Source organism: Magnolia sinica, chromosome 15 (genome assembly GCF_029962835.1).
Source record: "Magnolia sinica isolate HGM2019 chromosome 15, MsV1, whole genome shotgun sequence".
NCBI lineage: Eukaryota > Viridiplantae > Streptophyta > Magnoliopsida > Magnoliales > Magnoliaceae > Magnolia > Magnolia sinica.
This window is the reverse complement of record NC_080587.1, coordinates 65,982,646-66,010,603: the sequence shown is the minus strand read 5'-3', so window position 1 is coordinate 66,010,603 and position 27,958 is coordinate 65,982,646. Positions and strand designations below refer to the sequence as shown.

The following is a 27,958-nucleotide window of genomic DNA, read 5'->3' as shown; positions in this document are numbered from 1 at the left end:
TAATCCTCATTTCCCCCCGTTTTAGAAATATGTACCAGTTTTTTACTATTGACCATCCAAAATAAAGTTTCCCTCGACATGATGGAAACTAAAACCAACGACCTTCCACAGATTTCCTCATCGATGTTTCTTTTCAAATCTATTTTGTGAATTCAACCGATCCAATATAGGTAGAGAGAGAAAGAGACTGGAAAAATACAAATCCAGAAGAAGAAAAATTGCTACAGAAACTGAAAAAATAGTTCTCAAAAGTCAAGCCTCTCTCTCTCCCCTCCGCCGCTCTTTACATTTGCCCCAGTCTCGGTGGCCGCATTGCAGCCTACTCTCTTTTCAAATGCTTGAAAGAATTACCCTCTCTCTCTCTCTCTCTCTCTCTCTCTCTCTCTCTCTCTCTCTCATTTAACGGCAGCAGCCAGCTTGCCTGCAACCTTCTTGACGTTAACACTCTGCTCGTCTTCCTTGGCCCCAACCTTTCCACCACCAACACTGCTGAGACTTACATTGCATTCCTGTCTCTGCCCTTTTCCATCTATCTTACCCTTCGGACCATTGCTTCCAGAATTCAATCTTTCTGGCCCTGCATTTTCACTCTCTGGTGGGCACGCCGTCTCCGCTGGGATGCTTGCTTCAGCTGTGATCACTGCCACTGGCTGCTGTGTAGTTGGGGAATGACCTGTTGAGCCAGGGGGAGGGAGGAAGACTCCAGTTCCTGGTACCAGGAGCCGAGGTGGGGCCGGCCTTGGAGGAACCACCTGCCATCCAGCCGACACAGGTGGGAGCGGTGGCACCGGTGCTGGGTATGGCACTGCTGGCGCCACTGGGGCAGTCACAAATAGTGGTTGTATGCCATTGGGATGCGGTAGGCGTTGTGGACCAATAGATGGGGCGGGCAGCACGCCCGTAGTGGGCACTGCTCCAAAATGCTTTGGGCCTGCCGGATGGCGTGCAATGCTCAGCTGCCTGCTTGGGGGTGGCCCCCAAGGCAAGGGTGGTGGTGGTGCAGTGGCTGCCGGGGCCATGGAGTGGTGCTGGCCGTCGGTTAGCGGGGCTTTCTTTGGCTGTGACTTTGTGAAGGTGACAAGGATGCGCTGCTTGCGCATCGATGAGATTGCATGCCTGGCAATATCTGCACTTTTCCCTTGAATCACAAGCAGCGACCTGAAATTGAGACAGAAGGATTAGGGAGCAGGGAAAAAAAAGAGGCAATGATCTGGATGATGGCCCCACTTCCAATATCTAAAAAAGTGAGAATACTAAGCACATGGGGTCGATGATCATAGGACTGTGCTTGCCTGACTACGTGTAGTCATACAAAGGGCAAACCTGCAACTAATTGAGAACCATGTAGGGGGGAATGTGAATCAGATCCACACCACTCATCAGGTGTTGATCCTAAAGAAAGTCCAATCCAAGACTTAGGTGGGCCACACCATGGGAACAGTGTAAAATCATGCACTAATGTCTAAATTCACATGGCATAGCCCACATGAGCCTTGGAATGTCCTGATTTCAGGGAATCCACTCATCCTGGTGTGGCACGTCAGATGAGTGGATTCAATGGCATACACATAATGGGTGGACCCCACATAATTTGAATGATTTTAATGGTGGGTCTTCCATCTCAAGTGTTTCCGTGGTGTAGCCCACCTGAGTTCTGAACTAACCTGAATTTTGGGCCCTTCAAAGCACGAGTGGAACAATGGATGGATGGAGTGGACCTCATCCACAGGAAGTCCTCCATCCACATCGGTGAATACTCACACCCCCTCGTGACTACTTGTAGTCACACAAGTGTTTTTTCGATGATCTAGTTTCTCTGAAGAAGATACGCCTTTCAATAGAAATATATCATCATTGGACCAAGGATATGCTAGCATCCTCAGACCTTCGGCTGGGACAAGCGGCCCCATGGCTCAGTGATTAGCCCCACCATGGACATGAATTTCCCAAAGTTGCCCCAGTTGAAAATCCAAATCCTTCCACCAGTGTTCTGCACATAGATGATTAAGAATAGAAACACACCGGGCATGAGCTTCCAATCAGAGAGATTCTGGGGCATGGCCTATCCATCAGATCAACAGAGACGGATAATCAAGCCGTGGGGCCTGCCCATCCCAACAGCAAGGCTTGATTCTCAACCCAATGATCACAAAACTCATGAGCTTCCAATTTGAGAGATTTTGGGCATGGTCTATCCATCAGATCAACAGACTAGACAATCTAGCTATGGGGTCCGGTCATCCCAAAGGCTACGGGCCTCAATTCATCGATTGCATAATTCATCTTCAAACATATCAAATCAAGAAAAACATACCCAGCTGCCAGAGAGAGCTTAAGGGAGCCTCTGTAATCCCCAGGGTGATCTAGTCCAATGACTTTGCCGAAAACCGCATCACATTCTGTCAAGGGCAGAACGCAGATAGGCCTACCATACCATGGTGGGTACAGGTGAGGCTGCAAATGATCCCCCTAAAAGACAATACGGATGGTTAGGCTCTCATGGTGTTGGATTCTCAGTGGAACCTTACTCATCATGCTAAAAGACTGCTATTCTTACCTCATTAAAGAAGTCGATGATGCAAGAATCTGGCTTCAAAGTCGTTACTTGCAAACGAAGAAATTGATTGATAGCATCTTGCAGCAAGCTAGGAATGGGTTCCACCTTCCTATCTGCAGTTTTGATTTTAAGGTCCAAGGGTCTTTGATACTTAGAAAATTTAAAATGAAAGTTCATGAGATCTGCTAGGGAGGCTCATGCCTTCTGCTTCACCTCCAAGAGGTGATCCGGCCCATTCATTTTATATGTTCCACATGCATGACTACCTGAATAATTCCCACTGATTTGAGATCCTCATTTAACAACACCATGGACTGTTAATTCTAACACACCTTCATAAAATGGTGAGGATCTTTGAGCAGTGAGATTCTAGCCAGATAGCCCACACATGGAAGGACCATAAGATGAATAACCTGAAACACAATGTGGTGAGGCAATAAGGGCAAGACCCCAAAGAATCTCTAGTAGACTATACACAACCGTAATAGCTTTCATTTTAGTAGGTGAAACTTGCCTTTGAAGGTCCCAGATGAATGTTCATCGTCTGGTGGTCCATCTGCAACCGGGACTCCCAATTGTATCATTTCTCTTCCATGCCCCTTCATAGGTCTCTTTGAAACAGCATATGTCTGCCCTGCTTTTTGTCAAAATCCGGACTGTTGTTTATTGATAGCAAGCAAAACTCTCAATGATACCAAAATCCACCACACGTACACACGCGCGCACAGAGAGAGAGAGAGAGAGAGAGAGAGAACATTGTGTTACATCCAAGTGTACATCTCTATAAGTTTCCAGTCTCAGAATATTTCTTCTTTTTACATGAGATCCAATCCTTTCTACTTTGACGCCAGAAATCCAGAAAAAGTAAACCCCCCCCCCCCCATATATATATATATATATATATAATGAAATGCTCATAGGGGAATTGGTTCTCATGTGAACTCATGCACACCTTTTGACATGTGATGTGTGTACAAAATCCGAACGGTCCATTAGATGAATCACCTCATAAAACCCACAGGGTCTAAAAGTTAGCCCAATATAAAAATCTCGTGGGCCATAGCAAAACGAGAGGTAAATTCCTCCCTTGATTTGCCTCTCAGTTTTCCAAGGCCCACCAGATTTTTAGATCAAGTTAACTTTTGGGCCATGGAAGTTTCATGAGGTGACTCATCTAGTGGACCATTCGGATTGCATATACACATCACGTGAGATGTGTTCTCAAAAAGTTCTCATGAGTTCTTGTGAGAACCGGTTCCTACAAGAGCATTACTCATATGTGTGCGTGTAACACCTATAGTGGTACAATTCTCCCTTTACTCACCAAGGCCCAACACACACACACACACAACTTCTCCCCTCACATGCACGCACACACCACGCGCACACACACACACATAGAAATACATACATATATATGGAGGTACAACCCTCCCTTCATCCAACTCACCAAGGCCCTGATATTTAAGCAATTTCTCCCCTCTATCACATGTCTCATAGTGCAAATTCATGTCCTCTTCTTCTTCTTTTTTTCCCTTTCTTTGAGAAATCAGATTCATCTCCTCATTGCCATTACTTACATCCTTCCGTGAAAGTAGCTCATCAATTTGCAACCAGGCATGAATACTCTTGAGCAACATGCATTGAGTGGGATACTGCTTCCTTCTATGACAAAGAATATTATATTATATTATATTTTATATAAATATATATATATATATATATATATATATATATATATATATATATATATATATATATATATTTCGGAGCATGAGAATTACGATGGGAAGAAGAGTTCTAATTTCTAAAACAAAAGTAGAAACTACATAAGCTGTTTAAGGTACCAAGGAATGAGTGCCAGTTCAAATATTCAAGATCCACTTAGTTGTTTGAAACGTTTGTTAACAATCCAATCTCCTTCTTAACAGACATGAGAGATCTCAAATCCACCCAATCAAAGATAAATATTTCGAGTTCTACAGATTCCAAGTTTAAGAGCCATGGGCACTATGCTAATTGGGATGTTGTTTGAGGCCTACATCGAAAAGTGGAATGTTGTTCAAGGCAGCATGAGAATTATGATAAGAAGAAGAATTCTAATTTCTAAAACAAAAGTAGAAACTACATAAGCTGTTTAAGGTGTCAAGGAATGAGTGCCAGTTCAAAGATTCAAGATCCACTTAGTTGTTTGAAATGTTTGTTAGCAATCCAATCTCCTTCTTAACAGAAATGAGAGATCTCGAATCCACCCAATCAAAGATAAATATTTCGAGTTCTACAGATTCCAAGTTTAAGAGCTATGGGCACCATGCTAATTGGGATGTTGTTTGAGGCCTACATCCAAAAGTGGACCAGCCTTAAGCTCAATGCATGATGTGTCTTCCAAATCTTCCTCTTCTTCTTTGGAAAAATGCAGCTGGGACCAAGTTCCTCGTGTTTGTGTATTAAAGAGGATATCAAAATGGTGATGAGGGATAGGAAGGTGTGTTAACTTACTGAGGGTAGAGGCTTGGACAGGAAAGATTGGGAAAAGGGGTTTGAAAAGCGAATCCAAATAGCGGGTACAAGGCTATGATGATGCTGGTGGTTGCTGGAATCTCCCAGCTACTTCGTCTGAAGATCCAAACCCTAACTGGAGCATCATCCAACAGGTGGGCCTACCTCCCACAAACACTCCAAAACAAGGTCATTTAGTAACTTCCAATGGCTGCTTCTCCTTGACTTCTGCCTGATATTTGCATCAAGTAACTATCATGCTTGACAATCTTGATCCAACTTAAAAGAAACATTACCAATCATAGATCATTGTCTAACACGTCTACAGGTAACGTAGTACTCTCAAGCATAAATGTTAGCACAAGAGGCAGCTTCTAGATCAAATCATCCCGAATAGTCATAGCAGGACATCAATATTATACCACAAAGCTGATAGGCCTTTCAACCTGAGTTTGCCTTTCTAGTCCTCCACTGGGTCTCATTTTCCGGCTCACAATGCAAACATAATAGTGATTGCACTAACATCAATAGAGATGATTCACTTTACCTGGACAAAGCCTCCTTCCCTCTGTAACCCTTGCCCACACTTCTGTCTCTCATCCATCCATCCCCAAAGTGATTGTTATATATATATATATATATATATATATAGAAACTTAGTTACCAGAGGAAATAGGAAAATGCCGTCAGCCTCAATTGTGATGCTATAAACTGCATTAAATCTCGGATCTAGGGGCAGTCAGCATTTTAGGTGTTCGGGTTGTATCTAGGTGTACCCATTACCCGACCCCCTTAAGGGACTTGGGTTCAGATCCAGTACCATATTTGGGGTCCTAGACCCAAATCTGATTGGGTTCTTGTACCTGTTGGGTCTTTGAACCTTGGCTTCAGGTCCTCATTGGGTGAAAAGGATCTACATGGTCGGAATCCCTATGGATGGATTGGATCTCACAAGCGTGTCATGTTGATGCATGGGTGGCTTGTACCTCATTCAATTATTAGAATTATATATATATATATATATATATATATATATATATATATATATATATATATATATAATGCGTATTTATAAATGTTAAAAGTAACTTGGAACCCAACCTGAACCCAGACCCAACCCTGCCTGATTTTTAACCAGGTCCAGAATGGTGGACCAGAATCTGACCCTTTTCTTCTAAATGGGTCTGAAAATTGGACCAAGACCCATTTAAGTTGGGTCAGGTAGCATCCATGGATTTGGGTAGTCGTTGACAGCCCAACTCGAATCCAGATGGCATCTGATTAGCTCAGTTGCCTAACCGGGTCAAATACAGATCGATGTATAAGCTCATCTTAAAACCAGTTCAGATCCAAATAGGGTCCAAGATGGTGGACCCGAACCCGATCCCTTTTCTAATGGGTCTAAAAATTGGATACAGACCCATTTAAATTGGGTCAGGTAGTATCCATGGATTCAGTACAAGTTGACAGCCTAATCGAATCTGGATGGGATCTAATTAGCTCCTTTGCTTAACTAGGTCAAATTCAGACCTAGGAAATATAAACCCATCTCAAATCCAATCCAGTTCAAATCTTAAGAGGATGTTCTTGAATTGGATTGGACCTAGATTGTTGTTTGAACCAACCTGAAGCCAAATCATTTACAGACCTGGTGAAAGCTAATTCCAATCCTTTCTTCTTCTTTTTTACTTTCCAACATCTGACATCCCACTCAGCCCCTTATCCTCCAAAAGAGAAAAACTAGGAGTTTCAACCACAGTGGCAACATGGTATTTATTGGTTGAAATGGTAACAACCAAATCCCTGGTTACTTAACCCCATCCACAATTTTAAAGAAATGGTTGTCAGTAATCTATTTCTCTGTTTTAAAAATTGAATTCTTTTTTGTATTAAATTGACTCCTGACCGTTAAAAATCCTAAAGATTCTAAGTACAGGCCTAAGTTATGAAAAGGAGAAACTATTAGGCAGTTCTGTTTTCTTGAATTACTGCAACAACTACTTCCTTCTTCTTTTTCTTTCTCTCATGCGTTTTCTTTTCTTTTCTTTCTTTCTTTTTCTGAATGATAACACAACCTCATTAAGAGCTAAAGACAAAAATGCTTACACTGGGAGGGCAGATTTAGGTCCTGTTTAGGGGTGGTTTCGAAATCTGTAATTGTGCTTTGATAGGGCTGAGATGATTGGTTTATGGTTGGGCTGAGGACCGTTTGAGGTAAAGTAGGCTGAAAATCAGTAGTTTTAGTACAGGTTTGCATCCAGATAAGGGTTGTAGCTAAGTTGTGATTGGGAATGACTTCGGAAAGAGGTTATGGTTCTGTAGGGGCTACTGAGGAATTGTTTGAGGGGAGGGGCTAGAATTGGACAGAAATTGGGTTGCAACTGCAGACTGACTTAACAGTGGATTTATGAACAGGTTCTGGACTATTGGGTTCCAACGGAGAGGGCATTTGGAGCTGATAATAGTGTAAAAGAATAGATGTAGAGATGCAGGTTGCTGGCTTAGGTTAAGGAGTGAGATGAGTAATTGGGTAGGGGATGGGCTAAGGTTTTAATGATTGGACTAGTAGTAAATTGCAGTTTGATAATTTTGAGTGAATTGGGCTGTGGATAGAGGATTTCATTTTAAGAAAGTAACAGAAAATCTTAGAAAGCCAAATCATTATTAAACAAGGAGGAACATATTCCCAAAAGAGCCCATTGTATTTTTTATTTTTTTTTAAAGAAGGTAATTTTGGGTGAATTGGACTTTGGAAGATGATTTTGTTAATAAGAAAGTAATGGAAAATCTTATAAATAAATAAAAAAAAGAAAAAAAGAGGGGAACAAATTTATGATGGAAAGAGCCCATGGAATTAAAAAAGCAGTTACATTACAATCGTAGCCACTGCATAAAGGAAAAAGTCGTCATTGTTACGAGGGTGAATCAGTCTGGTATGAAAAAAATAGGCCAGCCGGTGCACCCCATATTAGCACCATTACGGAGCTAATACGCCTCGCATTGGCCAATACAGCCATAAAGGGTCCATTATGGAAGTTTTTACTTTCAAATTTTCTCTGGTTTCAACCATGAAGGGAGCTTAGAAACCGATTCTAAACTAGATCTATGCCTATTCTGAAAACCAAAACTCAAAATTTGAGTGGGATTTGATGAACCAAAGCAAAGTAGACCATTTTGGGAAATATCAAAAGGGATAAACCATCATTATTTTTTAATTTGTCCTTCCATTTTCTGTTGTCTTTATATGCAACAGGCCCTAATCCACCAAATCATGCTTGATTTTTGTTTGATTAGGGCCCATTTGGTCAACTTTCAGCAAGTCAAGCTGACATTGCCAAACAAACAACACTCTTACCAAGGAATAGCCTGTTACACCAAATAAATGTCCAAACTCCAAAACAAAACTAAGCTTACAACTCAGCTCCTGCCTTTTTCGCCCATACGTTGCTCGAGTCACCTTCCGCATTGACCTCCCCATTCAACTCACTGGTGAAAATGTGAAGAGCTTCTCTAAGAGAGAGTACTTCAGCCATGTGAGCTTCCTCAAAGGAATAGGTCCCAAGGATACATGTGTATATATGTGAACAGAGGATTTGTTATCGTTTGAAGTTCATGGTTGGATTTAGGATTAAGGTTGGAATTTGGAGCTTGTGGTAGGAATAGGATTAGGTTGATATTAGCCTTTAAGGTGGACTTAGGGTTTGGCATGTGACAGGAATTGCATGTAAGATGGGTTTATGGTGGAATGCAAAATAAGTGGCAATCAGAGTGAGTAGGTAATAAGGTTCTGTTTGGTTAAAGTTAAAGTTAGGGGGACTATTGTTGGGAGTAGGGAAAGTAAAAGGAGTTGAAATTGGTTCCGAGACTGGTTGATGATGTGGGAAAAGAGTTAATGTTAGTGTTTACACCCAACCTAACACAGCCAGGCCAAATGGCTTAGAAGACGCCACGTGGCAACAATATACCACATGTGGTGAAGATGAAACTCAGGGCCAAGAAGCAAGATGTGTGTCCATATTAGGAAGCAAAAAATGCAAGTCTAATAGAGGCAATGCATTAAATGTAAGAGTATAATAAAGGCAATGCATTAAATGCAAGATTCTAATAAAGGCAATACATTAACTGAAAGAATCCAACAAATGGAACTCTCCAGCAAAGCATTAAAGACAAAAGAGATTGTCATATACACGTGACAAATTATGAATGGTTATAGCTAGAGTAATAGCTTAGGAAAGTGTGCACAATCACATAACTTGCCAGAGAATGCATCCCTCGTGGCTTGCAATAGTATACACAAACACATTACTCACCAGAGACGACACTTTCTTGTACACGTGGTCAAATATGAAAGGCTACACTTATGTAAGGGATTAGAAAATTTGTACGAGATCGCATGGCCAGCTAGCTTAATCCCTCACAATCCCAAAAATCGCTCTCCAGCAATCACCTCTCAAAATTATAAATTGAGAGAAGAAGCCCTCACCAATCCAAATACATACCTCTTATTCAGCATAATGTTTCCAGTCTTTTTGTCCTCGTGGACGCTTATCCTAGTTTAGCCTCTCCACTTCTGTCAATGTGAGTTAATCCTTCAAATAAGTTCTGCCTTGGAAGTAAAGACTTTCTATTACTCTAATGATAGCTTGTATCGTTTTACAATAATGTAATATACTCAAAAGCAAGAAATAAAGCCAAGCGCTGATTTTATTGAATTGATGAAAAATGTAGTATAATCAATAAGTAAATTAAAAAAATCCAAGAAGAAAGATTACTAACGATAGTTCGAGTGGGCGAAGCGGCCGTTGATGATTAACGTTCATCTGAACTTGGGCGGTTATAAGACGGTCATGGTTTGGCCAACTGGTCATGGCCTGATGAAATTTGATGCAGGACATGGAAAATTAATTCGACAACAAGCTAAACTAATCCAAACTTGCTGCAGCGATGCGCTAGACAAAAGTGGATGGAAACTAAACTAGACTAAAACTATGCTAATCGATCCAAACTTGCTGTGACATGGTGTTGGACAGAAGTGCATGGAAACTAAACTAGACTAAAACTATGCTAATCAATCCAGCCTTGTTGCAACATTGTGCTGGATAGAAGTGGAGAGGCTAAACTAAGCTAAACTGGGATAAGTGTTCACGAGAACAAAAAAATAAGCGGTTACTGGAGAGCGAACTACGGCATCATGAAATATTAAGCTGATTAGTCATGCAATCTCATGCAAATCTTCTTGAGCCTCCACGTAAGTATAGCCTTTCACATTCAGCCACATGTACAAGAAAAAATCATCTCCAGCGAGTAACATGATTGTGTATACTATTTCAAGCTACAGAGAATGCTTTCTCTAAAAAGTTACATGATTGTACATACTTTCTTAGGCCATTACTCTAGCTATGGCTATTCACAATTTGCAATGCGTATGATTGGACTAGTAGTAAATTGCAGTTTGATAATTTTGAGTGAATTGGGCTGTGGATAGAGGATTTCATTTTAAGAAAGTAACAGAAAATCTTAGAAAGCCAAATCATTATTAAACAAGGAGGAACATATTCCCAAAAGAGCCCATTGTATTTTTTATTTTTTTTTAAAGAAGGTAATTTTGGGTGAATTGGACTTTGGAAGATGATTTTGTTAATAAGAAAGTAATGGAAAATCTTATAAATAAATAAAAAAAAGAAAAAAAGAGGGGAACAAATTTATGATGGAAAGAGCCCATGGAATTAAAAAAGCAGTTACATTACAATCGTAGCCACTGCATAAAGGAAAAAGTCGTCATTGTTACGAGGGTGAATCAGTCTGGTATGAAAAAAATAGGCCAGCCGGTGCACCCCATATTAGCACCATTACGGAGCTAATACGCCTCGCATTGGCCAATACAGCCATAAAGGGTCCATTATGGAAGTTTTTACTTTCAAATTTTCTCTGGTTTCAACCATGAAGGGAGCTTAGAAACCGATTCTAAACTAGATCTATGCCTATTCTGAAAACCAAAACTCAAAATTTGAGTGGGATTTGATGAACCAAAGCAAAGTAGACCATTTTGGGAAATATCAAAAGGGATAAACCATCATTATTTTTTAATTTGTCCTTCCATTTTCTGTTGTCTTTATATGCAACAGGCCCTAATCCACCAAATCATGCTTGATTTTTGTTTGATTAGGGCCCATTTGGTCAACTTTCAGCAAGTCAAGCTGACATTGCCAAACAAACAACACTCTTACCAAGGAATAGCCTGTTACACCAAATAAATGTCCAAACTCCAAAACAAAACTAAGCTTACAACTCAGCTCCTGCCTTTTTCGCCCATACGTTGCTCGAGTCACCTTCCGCATTGACCTCCCCATTCAACTCACTGGTGAAAATGTGAAGAGCTTCTCTAAGAGAGAGTACTTCAGCCATGTGAGCTTCCTCAAAGGAATAGGTCCCAAGGATACATGTGTATATATGTGAACAGAGGATTTGTTATCGTTTGAAGTTCATGGTTGGATTTAGGATTAAGGTTGGAATTTGGAGCTTGTGGTAGGAATAGGATTAGGTTGATATTAGCCTTTAAGGTGGACTTAGGGTTTGGCATGTGACAGGAATTGCATGTAAGATGGGTTTATGGTGGAATGCAAAATAAGTGGCAATCAGAGTGAGTAGGTAATAAGGTTCTGTTTGGTTAAAGTTAAAGTTAGGGGGACTATTGTTGGGAGTAGGGAAAGTAAAAGGAGTTGAAATTGGTTCCGAGACTGGTTGATGATGTGGGAAAAGAGTTAATGTTAGTGTTTACACCCAACCTAACACAGCCAGGCCAAATGGCTTAGAAGACGCCACGTGGCAACAATATACCACATGTGGTGAAGATGAAACTCAGGGCCAAGAAGCAAGATGTGTGTCCATATTAGGAAGCAAAAAATGCAAGTCTAATAGAGGCAATGCATTAAATGTAAGAGTATAATAAAGGCAATGCATTAAATGCAAGATTCTAATAAAGGCAATACATTAACTGAAAGAATCCAACAAATGGAACTCTCCAGCAAAGCATTAAAGACAAAAGAGATTGTCATATACACGTGACAAATTATGAATGGTTATAGCTAGAGTAATAGCTTAGGAAAGTGTGCACAATCACATAACTTGCCAGAGAATGCATCCCTCGTGGCTTGCAATAGTATACACAAACACATTACTCACCAGAGACGACACTTTCTTGTACACGTGGTCAAATATGAAAGGCTACACTTATGTAAGGGATTAGAAAATTTGTACGAGATCGCATGGCCAGCTAGCTTAATCCCTCACAATCCCAAAAATCGCTCTCCAGCAATCACCTCTCAAAATTATAAATTGAGAGAAGAAGCCCTCACCAATCCAAATACATACCTCTTATTCAGCATAATGTTTCCAGTCTTTTTGTCCTCGTGGACGCTTATCCTAGTTTAGCCTCTCCACTTCTGTCAATGTGAGTTAATCCTTCAAATAAGTTCTGCCTTGGAAGTAAAGACTTTCTATTACTCTAATGATAGCTTGTATCGTTTTACAATAATGTAATATACTCAAAAGCAAGAAATAAAGCCAAGCGCTGATTTTATTGAATTGATGAAAAATGTAGTATAATCAATAAGTAAATTAAAAAAATCCAAGAAGAAAGATTACTAACGATAGTTCGAGTGGGCGAAGCGGCCGTTGATGATTAACGTTCATCTGAACTTGGGCGGTTATAAGACGGTCATGGTTTGGCCAACTGGTCATGGCCTGATGAAATTTGATGCAGGACATGGAAAATTAAATATGATATGCAAGATTTCAGGCTTAGATCCTACCAATTCAGAAACAATCACACAAATTCCACGTCCCACATGAAAATCCAAACATTCAATTAAAAAGGAGAATCTATGCGGGTCCAAGCCAACACAGGCTAGGACTGGACCAATAAAAATTATAAACCAAACGATGTCAAAGGGAAATAAAATCAACTACTCATGCATAAAAATCAGTCCCTAATCCAAGGGATTCCCTAATTTCAATTCAGGGAACCCTAAGGTGATAAAAATGGGCAAATCAATTAGGGATCATGTAATCTAGGGTTAGGATTCATGAAAAATGGCTATGAGAGGATAAAAGAGGATAAAAACCTGAGCCAAAAGATGATCCCGCCTGTGGACAGCAACAATGGCCCAGACGGACGTGCGTGTGATCCCGGCCGCACGTGTGTAGGGCCCATTATTCAGAAAAATGTCACCTTGGCCCTGGTCGGCCAGGGATGGACTCCAAAACCCCCAAATCTCAGCTCGATCCGATGTACGGTTTGTGCGTGGTGCTCCACCGAAGTTTCAGCTCGCCTGCAGGCCGAAATCTGAAAATTTGTTGTAATGAAGAAATTTGATGCAACAAAAGAACAAATTCGAAGTACGGATGGTGGGGGAAGATGGAAAAAAAAATGATGGAAGATGGGGGTGAATTGGGATTGATGTGGCTTCGCACCATGGTAGTCAACCCTTCGAAAAGGGAGGGCTTCGCACCCACTTTTGAATTCTTCCACAACTCACTAAGAGAGCAGAAAAATAAAGCAGGAATTTTTTTATTAACTTCAATGAATGAAAAGAACTACAACGGGTGCCTATTTATAGGGAGAACCCTATATCCAAAAACTCGCACCATGTGTAACACCTATTACTTAGCGATGAAGTAAACTAAAATAAAAACCAAACAAGGAAATCTAAAGCGTTCACGATGTTCTAAATAATAACAATAAGCAAAACCTAAAATATAAAACCAATCCGACAAGTGGGCCACGATCATGAGATCCCATGGTAGGCTTTTCTTGACTATCGGGCCACTTTTCTGAACCAAAACTTGACTTCTAGTTAGGAGGCCCTCCCTGGACGTCGTCATCGAGCCAGATCGATGGTGGGGTCCTCCTTCTACGTACGTACGTGCGTAGGGGAGGCGGCGTGAGTGCGCGTGTGCGCGTGATGTCCCCATCAATTCTCCCCGGCTGTAAAGATTTCGCCACTGGCGAAATAAAACTCCTGAACCGCTCCAGGATGTCAGGATCAAGTCTCTGAAGCTCCTCCTCAGTGAGTCACGTGCTGTCTGAAGCTGGGCATGACTTCCATTTAACCACGTACTTCTGAGACCCGCCGTCCGACGTTGAAACTATCTGATGGTCCAGGATATCCTCTATTTCCTTTTTGGGTGTGTGAAGGTTAGGCATGGGAGATAGAAGCTGAAAAAATGAGTCGAGAAGGATAGGAATGGGAGGTAAAGGCTAGAAAGATGGGTCAGGACGGGTAGATATGGGAGGTAGAGGCTGGGAACATAGGTCAGGACGGGTAGGTATGGGACTTAGAGGCTGGAAAAATGGGTTGGGAATGGCAGATATGGGAGGTAGAGGCTGGGAAAATGGGTCGGGACGGGTAGGTATGGGACGTAGAGGCTGGAAAAATGGGTCGGGAAGAGTAGGTATGGGAGGTAGAAGCTGGGAAGAAATGTTAGAAAAAGTAGATATGGGAGGTAGAGGCTGGGAAAATGGATTGGGAAGGGGCCATGGTTCAAGAGATAAATATGGGGAATCAGGATGGGTGGACGAAGGGCCGGACAAAGTATCAGTGGTCCCCTGAAAAGTAACTAAATCCTCCACATCGGATGTAAAACTAATTCCCATGAAAGGTGGAAGATCTACCTCATACACATTGAGACCGTTTCGTTTTATAATTTTGACAGGTACAACGCCACACGCGTGTAACTTACGAACGACCCTCGAAGGATACCGCTCGAGCCTGATGCAGACCATCACAGAGTCCCCAATATTGAATCCTTTGAAACATTTATACTGGTCTGTAGAAAATGTACAATGTTCATTATTAGTCATGATCTTTTGCCTGATTTCTTGATGCCATGAATGAATGTGATACACAAAAGACTCTGCAGACTCTGACGGCCTATGGGACAGTGACATAGGGACAAGATCAATAAGTTTCTTAGGTTTATAATCAGTAACGACTTCACGAGGACTTAGACCTGTGGACCTATCGACAAAATTATTCAACGTAAACTCGGTTGTAGGTATTACGGTGTCCCATGTTCTGGTATGCTCTATATCCCTCCTAGGGGACTCATCCGGTAGATCATCAGGACAAACATCACGAAACTCATCCACTACCGGAATGACCTCAGTGGGTAACTCTACACTAACATCTGGTGCACTCTCTCCAGTCACAAGGCTGCACATGTTGTACCCCTCAAAATAGTGGTCTTGATGTCCCTCATGGGGTGGGTACACGGGTGCACGCTCATAACTGATTCCTTGGCCAACTCTATTCATTAATCTATCCTTTAGGCCACCTGCCTGAGATTGGACATCTACCCCAATGGTGGGGTTTGTTCTGGCGATGGTCTTTAGTCGGGCAATGCGTTCATCAAGCTGCTCAAAGCATTGGTCCATTTCTAAGCGCTTAATCATAAACTCCAACTTCTAGGACAACTTGTTTAATGACTCTTGCAGTTGTTCCATATTTAGTGTAGGGTGCCAACTAAAATTCAGCAATATAGTTGTCAAAATATAAGAGTTTTTTTTTTTTTTTTTTTTTTTTTAAAGAATCGACCTAGTTTCTAAAAAACGAAAAAGGAAAGTTTCTAAAGAAACAAATTAGGAAAGCTTCTAAAAAAAAAAAAAACCAGATTAGGAAAGTTTCTAAAAAAAAAAAAAACAACCTAGTTTCTAAAGAAAAAGAAAAAAAGGAAAGTTGCTAAAAATAGAAAGTAAGTTAGTTTCTAAAAAAGAAAAAGGAAAGTAAATTAGTTTCTAAAAAAGAAAAAGGAAAGGAAATTAGTTTCTAAAAACAGATTAAGAAAGTTTCTAAAAAATTAGTTTATAAAAAAACAAAAAAGGAAAGTTTCTAAACCTAGAAATAGAAAACTAAGTTAATTTCTAAAATATTTCAAATAAGGGGATAACAGAAAATTTCAGCAGCTTATTTCAGGGTTTATGGACCTCTAAACAGCCATATATGATGAGAATTGATGCGTAATGGACATAAACAACCAAACCCTAAACATATAATGAATTCCCCTACAAGATCCCTAGGCTCTAATACCAAATTTGATGCAGGACATGGAAAATTAAATATGATATGCAAGATTTCAGGCTTAGATCCTACCAATTCAGAAACAATCACACAAATTCCACGTCCCACATGAAAATCCAAACATTCAATTAAAAAGGGGAATCTATGCGGGTCTAAGCCGACACAGGCTAGGACTGGACCAATAAAAATTATAAACCAAACGATGTCAAAGGAAAATAAAATCAACTACTCATGCATAAAAATCAGTATCTAATCCAAGGGATTCCCTAATTTCAATTCAGGGAACCCTAAGGTGATAAAAATGGGCAAATCAATTAGGGATCATGTAATCTAGGGTTAGGATTCATGAAAAACGGCTATGAGAGGATAAAAGAGGATAAAAACCTGAGCCAAAAGATGATCCCGCCTGTGGACAGCAACAATGGCCCAGACGGACGTGCGTGTGATCCCGGCTGCATGTGTGTGGGGCCCACTATTCAAAAAAAGGTCACCTTGGCCCTGGTCGACCAGGGATGGACTCCAAAACCCCTAAATCTCAGCTCGATCCGATATACGGTTTGTGCTTGGTGCTCCGCCGAAGTTTCAGCTCGCCTGCAGGCCGAAATTTGGAAATTTGCTGTAATGAAGAAATCTGATGCAACAAAAAAACAAATTCGAAGTACGGATGGTGGGGGAAGATGGAAAAAAAAAATGATGGAAGATGGGGGTGAATTGGGATCCATGTGGCTTCGCACCACGGTAGTTAGCCCTTCGAAAAGGGAGGGCTTCGCACCCACTTTTGAATTCTTCCACAAGTCACGAAGAGAGCAGAAAAATAAAGCAGAAATTTTTTTATTAACTTCAATGAATGAAAAGAACTACAAGGGGTGCCTATTTATAAGGAGAACCCTATACCCAAAAACTCGCACCATGTGTAACACCTATTACTTGGCGATGAAGTAAACTAAAATAAAAACCAAACAAGGAAATCTAAAGCGTTCACGATGTTCTAAATAATAACAATAAGCAAAACCTAAAATATAAAACCAATCCGACAAGTGGGCCACGATCATGAGATCCCATGGTGGGCTTTTCTTCACTATCAGGCCACTTTTCTGAACCAAAACTTGACTTCTAGTTAGGAGGCCCTCCCTGGACGTCGTCATCGAGCCAGATCGATGGTTGGGTCCTCCTTCTACGTACGTACGTGAGTAGGGGAGGCGGCGTGAGTGCGCGTGTGCGCGTGATGTCCCCATCAAAATTGCTAAGTAAGAACTCAGGGATTTGTTATTCGACAACAAGCTAAACTAATCCAAACTTGCTGCAGCGATGCGCTAGACAAAAGTGGATGGAAACTAAACTAGACTAAAACTATGCTAATCGATCCAAACTTGCTGTGACATGGTGTTGGACAGAAGTGCATGGAAACTAAACTAGACTAAAACTATGCTAATCAATCCAGCCTTGTTGCAACATTGTGCTGGATAGAAGTGGAGAGGCTAAACTAAGCTAAACTGGGATAAGTGTTCACGAGAACAAAAAAATAAGCGGTTACTGGAGAGCGAACTACGGCATCATGAAATATTAAGCTGATTAGTCATGCAATCTCATGCAAATCTTCTTGAGCCTCCACGTAAGTATAGCCTTTCACATTCAGCCACATGTACAAGAAAAAATCATCTCCAGCGAGTAACATGATTGTGTATACTATTTCAAGCTACAGAGAATGCTTTCTCTAAAAAGTTACATGATTGTACATACTTTCTTAGGCCATTACTCTAGCTATGGCTATTCACAATTTGCAATGCGTACATAGCAATCTTTTTTTACCTTTAATGCTTTGTTGGAGAGTTTCTTTTGTTAGACTCTTGCATTTAATACATTATATTTATTGGACTCTTGCATTTATTGATTCCCAATATGAGCATGCCTCTTACTTCTTGGCCCAAGAGCTTCATCTTCACCATGTTCGGTACATTGTTCTTCTGAGCCGTTTTGCCTAGCTGTGTCAAGTTGAATGTAAACAGTTAGGGCCTGGTTGTTTTATGGAAAATAAGTTTCCCAACTTTCCAAATAATTGCATTTGATCCCATCCCATTCCTAGTTTTTCCCTCCAATGACCCATTTTCCCAGCTTCTCCTAATCATTTCATAGAAAAACTCCAAAAAAAAACCCTGGGCCTCTCATTCTCTACATCCCCTCTCTCTACTACAGTTGTCTTCCATCCATCTCTCCTCTCCTCTCTTCACCATTCTCTACAACCAGCCATAATCGCCCCTTCCTTCCATGCCTCTCACATCAACTCCTTTCGGTCCATGCATGATGATGTCCCCACTTGATGAATGGCTTGGATCTATTTATCATATCCCTTAAATCATCTTTTGGTCTGTGCATCATGAGTTTCACTTAAAAAGCGGCTTGGATCTGGCATGACTGTGCTAGAAATTTACTTTTTCCCAAAGGACATGGCCCAAACTGTACAATCATCCATCTTTCAAGTAGGCCACTTAATGAGTGGCTTGGATCTATCACATGCTGACACATGAACATACCATAGCCCAAATTTTATAGTGGCCTCATGCATTATTAGACCCACTTGATTGGATAGTTCTGTCACACATGTTGTTCTTCCTTCATTTTGAGCTAATTGGTTCATGATGGCCAATGCATCATTTAGCCGCATCATTTAGCCAACTTCACGAATGGCTTGGATTATGAGACATGTTGACATATGAAAATGACAATCCTCAAATTTTAGAACCATCCATGCATCATGTGGCCCACTTGGAAAATGGGTAAAATCGACTGCATATATTCCCAACAGTCTCACTGATATGTTTTAAAAGTTAATTCTAGAAATTTCCCACAATTTCCTCAATGCTACCAGACATTTCAAACTTTCCCCAACAATTCCCAGAATCTCGACCAAAAAGAATTAACTGTTTCAGGAAAACATTTTCCCTCTCTTGGATTTCCCCAGGAAACATAAACACCAAAAACTAAAATTCCCCAACAATCAAATTGGGATTGGGTTAGGGTTTTTGAATCAGGGAGGGTTTAGGAAGATACAGTTGGGCATTTTGGTCAGGTTCAGGATTAGGATTTTTCTGGGTTTGGACAGATTTGGGAGAGAATAAAAAACTCAAGTTTCCAAGGTAAAGAGAACCTGCTCTAATACCAAATTGATTGGGATCAAAGCTCAATACTAATCTATCTTCAATTCCAATCCAAGAATAGCATAAGGAACATACCTCTTAGCAGTTTTCAGGATTTCAATAGCCTGGACAGATTATAATCTCACATTGCTCTCAACTTCATGTAATCCACATGTAGAATAAAGAAATATAGGGAATACAAGAGAAGGATTAAAGACATAAAGACGAGATGGATAGGCAGAGGATAGCTTTTAGAATGTTTCCACAAAGAAAGAAACTAGAGGAATCTCATCAAATAGTATTCTAGAAGAGTTTCACTTCTGTGACTTTTTTTCCCCATTGCATGAATCAAGAGGCTTATTGATCAATTGAATAACTTGCATTTTTTTACTTCGTACACATGATAAAGACCAAACCCGACTTGCTATTTGCTCCATAATCCTAATTAAATGCCTAACTAAATAGAGAGTTAAATAGGAAGATGACTGAACTTAGGGCTGTCAATGGGCTGGGCTTGGGCGTACAAATGCAAAAAAAAAAAAAAGGCCCAACCCAAGAAGCCAGCCCAAACAGTTCAAAATGCGGCCAAAACATAGCCTGTTGACAGCCCTAACTCAACTATTCAACATATGGGCTGTATAAGATTACCTTTTGTACTGGAATTGGATCCAAAATGTGTTTGACCACATGGCGGGCCAACAGAAGGGTGTAGACACTATTTTGAGCCACATGGTTGTTACTTGTAATTATGTGGCCCAAAAAGTGATCAGAACTGTTGAAGAAGCCACTGGACAGATTAAATGGCCTAATATGTCTGTTGTATAGAATGTAGAGTCCATTTTGACCCTATTTTGATGATTGGCTGAGGTCCTGAATCATTTTTCCAATCTACCTTTTAAAAGTCAACCCTGAATTGTTGAGACAAGGCTATCAGCTTATATGACTTTTAAAAGCTTGCAACATCCCATACCCACATCCAACACCAACAAGAGTTTGTGTCCAAGTTGCATCTCCAGTAACTTACCATCCATTAAGCTGTGTAAATATTACTCATATATCGTACATATATATGTAACATATAACAAGCACTCAACTGTATGTGCATAGTTCAGCCACATTTCAGTTATGTACTAAAAAGTTTCTCCTCTTTAGTCAACAAACAGTACAATCTAGAATGCTAAAAAACATAATGGATCCATATGCACATCATTTCAAGGAATTCCTTCAGGGGTATGGTCTGGAGTTAAGTGAGGGAGGATGGAATTGCAGAAGAGAAAAGGAGACGTGGGGGTAGGAAAAGGAAGAAAAAGGGCGAAAGATTGCACAAAATCTGGTTTTAAAAAAGTCTTGAGTACAAGTGGGTTTTCAAAAACTTGGGACATTGATACGAAACAAAATGGAAATCAGATTTAGGGCTCATATGGCACCTTGATTTTGAATTTTAACTCGAGAATCCAAATCATATTTTCAATCCCTGAGATTTTTATTCCATCAGTTGTGCTTAGCACCTTGGATTTCAGAAACTGTGCTTGGAAACCCTGATTTTCAACCTAGATTTTCAAAAGGCCACTTCACAGAGAAGAAAAGAGAGCAGTTATGACAGGCGGAGCAGATTGAAAATCCTTGGATTTTTTGCCTTCCAAAACTTTTAAAGAAGAATCAAGAAGGGCTCCTTTTGAGTATTTCCAATCTCAGGTGGAATTGAAATCCACCAAAATCCAGGGTGCAAAATGCAGCTTGGATTCAAACCCAGGATTGGAAATCCCGACTGCCCAAAATCCATGTGCTGCCAAACATCCCCTTAATGGCATCTGACCATGAAATTAAAATCTAGTGTTATGGACAAGCAAGTGAGCCCTTGAGGATTTTCAGGCATTGGTTGAATTCTTCCTTCTAAAATACTTGCATCAACATTCCCATGCTTGATTGTCCACAAATATCCACTCAAATACAAAATACAGTCGTTTGCTTGCTTTTACAAAAAGCCACATGCTTGCTTGCATACAATTATCCATTTGAATACATACAAAGAGAAGAGTGGGTTGGAGCTTTGTAGGACAACATTAGGATGCAAGGGTGACAACTGACAACCTTGAGGTGACAATGCCTATTCCAGATTAAAGAAATGGATTAATGAGGCATGCAGCAGGCATGCATACGCACACACGAACATACACCCACAAGGATAAGCATTGATGAAATTTAAGAGGAGCTAGTATATCATGGTATCATCCAATATAACAAATTGCATTTTGATGCACAAACAGAAGGCCACAGATGCTAGCCAATCAAAGATATTATCAATCCAAACGTTCATATTGTCTTGATTGATGATATGCGAGCATGCATATGCTCACATGCGCACACACGCACTCACAAAGCTATGCAATTTATGAAATTTAACAGCAGCCAGTATGACATAGATTTATAATATCATCCGACATGACAAATAGAATTTTGATGCAACCAGAAGGCAAAGAAAGCTGGCAAATCAAAGATCTGACCAATCCAACCGCGGATTGGCTTAATTGATGTATATACTAGATCCGTGGTCGAATGATAAATTTGATTAGATCAACAGTTAGATTATGCTGTGGGGCCAACAAAATCGATTGAATGTTCATCAAATTCATTGGATTTATTTGTTTTTATTAGTTTTTTAGGGTTAGATTGAGCAATAACTTATTTAACAAGTTTCCTATTGTATTTTTGCCACTTTTTGGTTAGCCACTTTTTGGCACAACCAATGTCAGACAGACACAAAAGCACTCTCATTTCATAGCCTATTGTTTTAGCTTTCAAACAAGCAGAAGATCATGTAATTCCAACACTGTTTGAGTGAGTTATGGCCAATTTACAGAAGGCAAGTATGGTTGGGATGGGATTCAATGGTATTTCAGTAATTTTCTTTTATATTAGGGTTTTCTCTTCTTAAAGCCTATATAAGACCTATGCTTGGATGTGCAAAGAAATTTTTTTCTTCAAAATTTTGGTTTTCTTACTTGGAAGAAGAGGAGAGGGAGACTTGTGATCTCTAATAAGTTCTTAACTACAGGATTGTGGGTTCTCCCCCCAGTCTTTAGTTTCTTGTTCTTTGATCCATTGGCATACTTTGGGTTGTATCACTTTTTTTTCCTATCTACAAGTGCACCCAGTCCCAAAACAAGCTTCTAGAGTTTGAAATGGTACACAGGAATGGAGATCTTCATGAAAGAAGACCTTTTAGTTTCCAGCTATTAAAGTGATAATGGTTTCTCAGTTCCTCATAATATGGGCAATCTTTTTCCTGGAATAAGATACAACTGCAGGGGGATGAAGCCAGTTCAAAACTGAAAATGGACTTCATTCAGATCGAAAGAAAAGAAAAACAGTGCAAGAAAACTTGCCTTGAAGCTCTCCTCTCCGTCCAGCTGCTCTCAATTCATTTGCCAATGAAGCAAGCCTTGAAATTTCAGAGCTATCAAACAGTTCCTCATACAGTTTTAGCCCTTCAACAACATTAACCTGTGCAGAAAAAATTGGATATGCCTTTTAAGCACTACTCAACACTACACATGAGTAGTGGATCAATTCCAGGTAAAATAAACATATGATTCTGCTAGTGGTTTACAAGATCCTACCGTTTTCTGGTCAAAATTTTCAGTGCCAACAAAAACTTTAGGGGCTGGCATCAGTTTCTGCTTCTCATCTTGGTTTAGGCTAGCATCAGCCCCACCCTTTGGAGGGACAGTCTTGCAAGGCACTGATATAAATGAAAGTCAAAACGAATATTAGAGGCTTTTTCTTGACAACTCGTTGAAATCCTTGGGTGAATTCACAACAATAAATAGAGAGAGGTCATACTCAGAGACTGGGATAACAAAATAACAAAGGAAAAAACAATAACCGGAAAAATTGTAGTCCCCAGGTATTTTCTTCATCATTTTCTCATGGTTAGGCTTAGATGATGATGGCTCAAACCAACCAAAAATAATTGGGATAAGGCTTAGATGATGATGATTTTCTCATGATTAGAACTTAAAACCCTGCATATCACATGCATTTCATATAGGCACAGAAGTGTCAGCCTTTAAAAACATGAGAGAGAAAGAGGGAGACTGATGTTCCTTAGTCTCGGCAAAGGGCTACATTTGTTAATTGTTAAAAATGCAAATGAAAATATGAATAAGGTATTCATGTATCTCAAATCAACCACAAAGTAATCAAATGAAATCGCATAGCACAAGTACAGACTGTTAAAAACAGAAACTAATGAAAGTTTTAACATCATTTCTGTCTTTCTTATGCCCGTACCAAAAAATTTAGCTGATATGCATGACAGCGGTCATACCTTTCAACTCGGGGGGACAACCATCCTTCATTGTCTCAGGCCCCAAATTATTGCAGCAGGTTTCTGATGGGTTTCCACCATTCTTCAGGTTGCAATCTGCCTGAGAACTAGTAATGCCATCAACCCCTGTGCCCAATGCAATAAACAAGTAGTTTAGTACAATGCATGCAAATTCTCCATTGCAATGCCTTTAACATCATTATTAGTTTTTGTTGATCAAAAGGGGAGAGGGGGAAGGAGGAGGAAATGCATCAATGGTCCACACTTTCTGATGTTTTGGGTTTATCTTTCCGCCATTCTCAGTTGAATAAAACACAATCATGAATATATTGTTGGTGCATTTGGAAGCTCAGATGGGACTCAGTTATGATGCAGTCCGGAACTTGGGGTCCCACAAAACACATGTCAAGGTGTTGAAGAGAGCATGAGATGCTGATAGCAAAGTTTAAGTTTTTACTGGCATGGCCCTGGAAGGCATGCATGTTACATACAATTTTCAAGATGGAATCATGTTTTCATGAACAGTATTGTGGTTCAAGTAAGATGCCACTGAGTGAAGTTTCTTAATCTTGGAAGTAAGATGCTTACCCATTTCAATTACAAAGATCTCTCTCCCTCCCTCTCTCTGGCAAGTTTCCTTAATCTGTGCATGTGTGTGAAGGCCTGTTTGGACTTTGGATTGATGGTCAAATGATGTCCAAAGGGCATGAATATGTTAGTATCCAATCACCAATTGAGTTCACTTTCCAACAGATCCAAAGTTAAATGATTCAGATAAGGATTGAAGAAGTTTTGACTGAATGCCCAACAGATACAGAGCAGATCGTAGGCTGGTTCTATGGTTTAAATAGATTTCCATATAGCAGTTTGGCTTGCAGTTTACTTTTCCAAGATTAATTTAAGTTGACTTGGTTTCCATATTCGGAGTCAAATTCAAAACAAGTTTCTAAATTAGCTTGGTCGAAAGGCTACCTTAGCTTCATCATTAATCAAATTTTGTTTATTTTGTTTTGAATGGCTCAGAATGATTTTAGGAAAGGTTAAGAAGATCTTTGGTTTGGTTGTAGGGAGGTTTTACCTATATCTAAGTTTATTATGGAAGTAATAGGTTTTGGGAAGTCCTAGTACATCAGTAAGTTAAGACTTAAAGAGTGTTTTAAAATCAGAAAGTTGGATTTGGAATTGTTTATGTGGTTATATATATGAACCTAAGGGCATGTTTGGTTCGTAGAATTGAATGGTATTGGATGGGATAAACATCATTATTGCTCAATGATTGCATGTCTGGAAATACCATGGTATTGTAGCCATCCAATCCCATGTCCGTGATAAAATTTTTGCTATGGAAAACACTAGATTAAGAAAAATCATGTTTGGTGGACCATGGAATTGTAATCAAAGGACCAAATTAGCAATAGATGTCGCCCACTTGTACACATATTAACCAAAATGTCACATGTAAATGGTGTATATGGATGGATGGCATGGATAAACACATGCATCAATGTGGGGCCCACATGTGTAGTGGATTTCAAAATCCACGGAAATCCTGCATGGGACCAAATGCAATTCCAAGGGACTAAATGCAATTCCATCCCACCTAATCCCATCATTTCCAAATGTTGGATGGAATTGCACGGGACCAAATGCAATTCTATCCCTCCTAATCCCATCTAATACCATGCGCCAAATGCCCCTAAGAGGAGTTACGAAGCCTGGATGGAATTTTACAATTATTGAATTCTCTTGGGCTCTTACCCTTGTGTTGCATAGCTTAAATATCATCCCATATACCCTATCGTTTCTTCAACTGCTTGCCGGGATTGTGGAATCCATTGAGAGGATTCGTCCGTTGTTTCTCTGCACCAAATTGCAAAAATCCAATTGTGTATAGAGGAAACGACCAAAATAGACATCGGACAATTTTAATCCATAATGAAAACCCACCCTAGTTGTGATTCCATTTGTTCAAAGTCACACTAGAAACTACCCAAATTGCTAATTCGGGGCTAATGGGAATAGGGCTGGCCAGGCTAGCCCCACTTAGCCTATTTCAAATTTGTTCAATTGAATTATTACACTTCAAATTAATTGAGCATCCAAACACAGCCTAAAATTTCACGAGCAATGAGAGACTGATAGCTGTCATTCCAAGTAGCACCTCTGTTTTAGAAAGAAATCTAACATAAATCTCAAATTATCTAACCATATTTGGGAACCAATGAATAAAGAGCGGTATTAATAATACAAACTGTATACAAGTTCTGCATGAATTGATTGATCAAAACTGTCGATGCACGCGAACCAAAAATTGTGCAATCCATGTCAAAATAATACAATCTTATACAGCTAAAAATTACAAACATCATCATGATCTCTATTCCACATACAGCTCCTAGGCCAATCTTCTACAGATGGCACTACATCAATAGCATTTTGGAAAACATGAACTTCGTAAGGCGAATTTTTCACAAGTGGAACTTAGTTGACTCGAAAATAAGCAAAATAACCTAGCAATTTCTTCTCATACTGTACATGCCACTAATAATATTAAGAATGAGAAACAATATGGAAATGCGCGCAGATTGCTTGAAGAAGCTATTCACGCAGATTGCTTGAAGAAGCTATTGGCAATGCGTGTTGGGTCCACTATGAACATGCCCTTGCCCAAAAACCTCGCTGGGCCACTCATCTAGCACGCCATATGTGTAGACTGAATACAGAGCATGGGCCATTTTCTTTTAACCATCTTTTCTTGTTTTCAAATGTGTGGCCCGCTTTATAAGTTACCAGCCTGATTTTCAGGCAAGGGCACATTCGCGGTAGATCCCACCAGATGAATGGCAAGGATCTTGCACTGACAGGTCGGCATTCTGAGTTAGAATGTGTACGTGGCCTGCAACAGAATTAAGCAAGCCATAAGTACTTCATTACCTTCCTTATCTTCAACTGCTACCGAACCCTTCTCATCCAACTGTTGGATCTCGCTCCTCTCTTTCCCCTCCTCTTCTTCCTCTGACTTCTGTTCTCCTTTATCTGAGCTCAAATCCGGACCATTCAAGGTAACAGAAGAATTCACATTGCGAGACTGAGGTTCAAAACCAGGTTTCTGCACGTGTCTATACCCAAAACCATATCTCTTCGAATCCTTCTCCACAATCTTAGTCTGATCGAAGCACCTCTGCTGCCGCCTCCACGTTGCCTGCTGCAATGCGTACATCACTTCCGCTACCGAGAAATACTGCTGCATATGAAGGACCGGATTCCAATTGCACCGCCGCTGCTGTATGCAACTGAGAACGAAATCATACTCCCCTGTATCGCCAATGGACCGTAGATGGTTACATAAAGAGTCAATGATGGCATTCGCAGCAGCAAATTCCCCCCGCAGCCAGAAGATGAACCCATCCCGCTCGTCCAGGACCAACTGCCGGGGGTGATGGATCTCACCATTACCACCGCCACCGCCACCGCTTGGAAACTGCATTTTATCAGAAATCACCGCATTTCCCGATGCCATGAAAATCCACTACAATCTCATTTCTACAGATCTCAATGTCAAGATCACCTATTCCGATTCCTTTTTAAGTATACTCTTAAAAGATTGTATATCCGCCAATCGTTAGATCAGTACAATAAAATATAAAAATAATTCAACAAAATATCTCAAAATGCAAAATTAAAAGCTCTAAAATACAACAACTCGATGCGGTTCGCTGCAGCAATCACAAGAAAGGCCTCAAATCACATAAAAATTCCCCGAGAAGAAATGTGAAAAATAAAAAATAAAAAAATCTCCATTCAAGAGGAATGAGATCCAATTTCTCCGTGCAAAAAGATGAAATGCAGAGAAGATCGTCGATCTGGAGCTGAATTTTCCAGATCTAGACTGTGAAATGGCAGTGGAGAGATTGGAATTCGAAAGCTGAATGCGATCTAGGGTTTTGAAGGAGAAGAGAGAGAGAAGAAGATCGGGTATTTATATATGAATGAGTTTATAGATTTTCATGAAGGAAGAATCGGGATTAGAAGGGTATTTTCGGTAATTTGAGATCTCTGTGAGTGTGTGTTGAGTTTCTCTTTCGTCTCACTGATTTGGATTTCGTTTGCGAAAAAAAAAAATGCTATTTGCACCGCACTCGTTTCACATGAGTGAACAATTGGAATACGTGCGAATAGATCAAGTCCGTTCATCAGTCGGATTATCCTTTCGATTATATTTTTATAAAATTTTGGATCTTTTCTCTAATAATATAATCGATAATCTTTTGTTTAATTTCGACTGTTAAATTTATTTCATTTATCCATCCATTTATTTTATATGACCATGGACCATTTGATAATATGTTATCCTGATTTA

General features: G+C 40.1%; 1 protein-coding gene across 1 annotated transcript; it reads right to left on the bottom strand.

Moving 5' to 3' along the window:
• Positions 1-62: 62 nt before the first annotated feature.
• On the bottom strand, positions 63-27,643 carry LOC131226612 (RNA demethylase ALKBH10B-like). The gene is made up of 8 exons (XM_058222187.1): positions 26,533-27,643; positions 23,599-23,724; positions 22,889-23,010; positions 22,655-22,772; positions 3,068-3,191; positions 2,558-2,666; positions 2,315-2,469; positions 63-1,158 (listed from the first exon to the last, which is right to left on the bottom strand). The coding sequence occupies exons 1-8, from the start codon at positions 27,116-27,118 to the stop codon at positions 396-398; spliced, it is 2,103 nt and encodes a 700-aa protein (XP_058078170.1). The 5' UTR covers positions 27,119-27,643; the 3' UTR covers positions 63-395.
• Between the last annotated feature and the right edge of the window lie 315 nt (positions 27,644-27,958).

Coding starts and splice junctions, on each gene's coding strand:
- LOC131226612 (XM_058222187.1), bottom strand. CDS start 27,118: ATGGCATCGGGAAATGCGGTGATTTCTGATAAAATGCAGTTTCCAAGC. Junction 22,773..22,888: donor AAAATTTTGACCAGAAAACG/GTAGGATCTTGT, acceptor TTTTCTGCACAG/GTTAATGTTGTTGAAGGGCT. Junction 1,159..2,314: donor AAGCTCTCTCTGGCAGCTGG/GTATGTTTTTCT, acceptor TCTCAATTTCAG/GTCGCTGCTTGTGATTCAAG.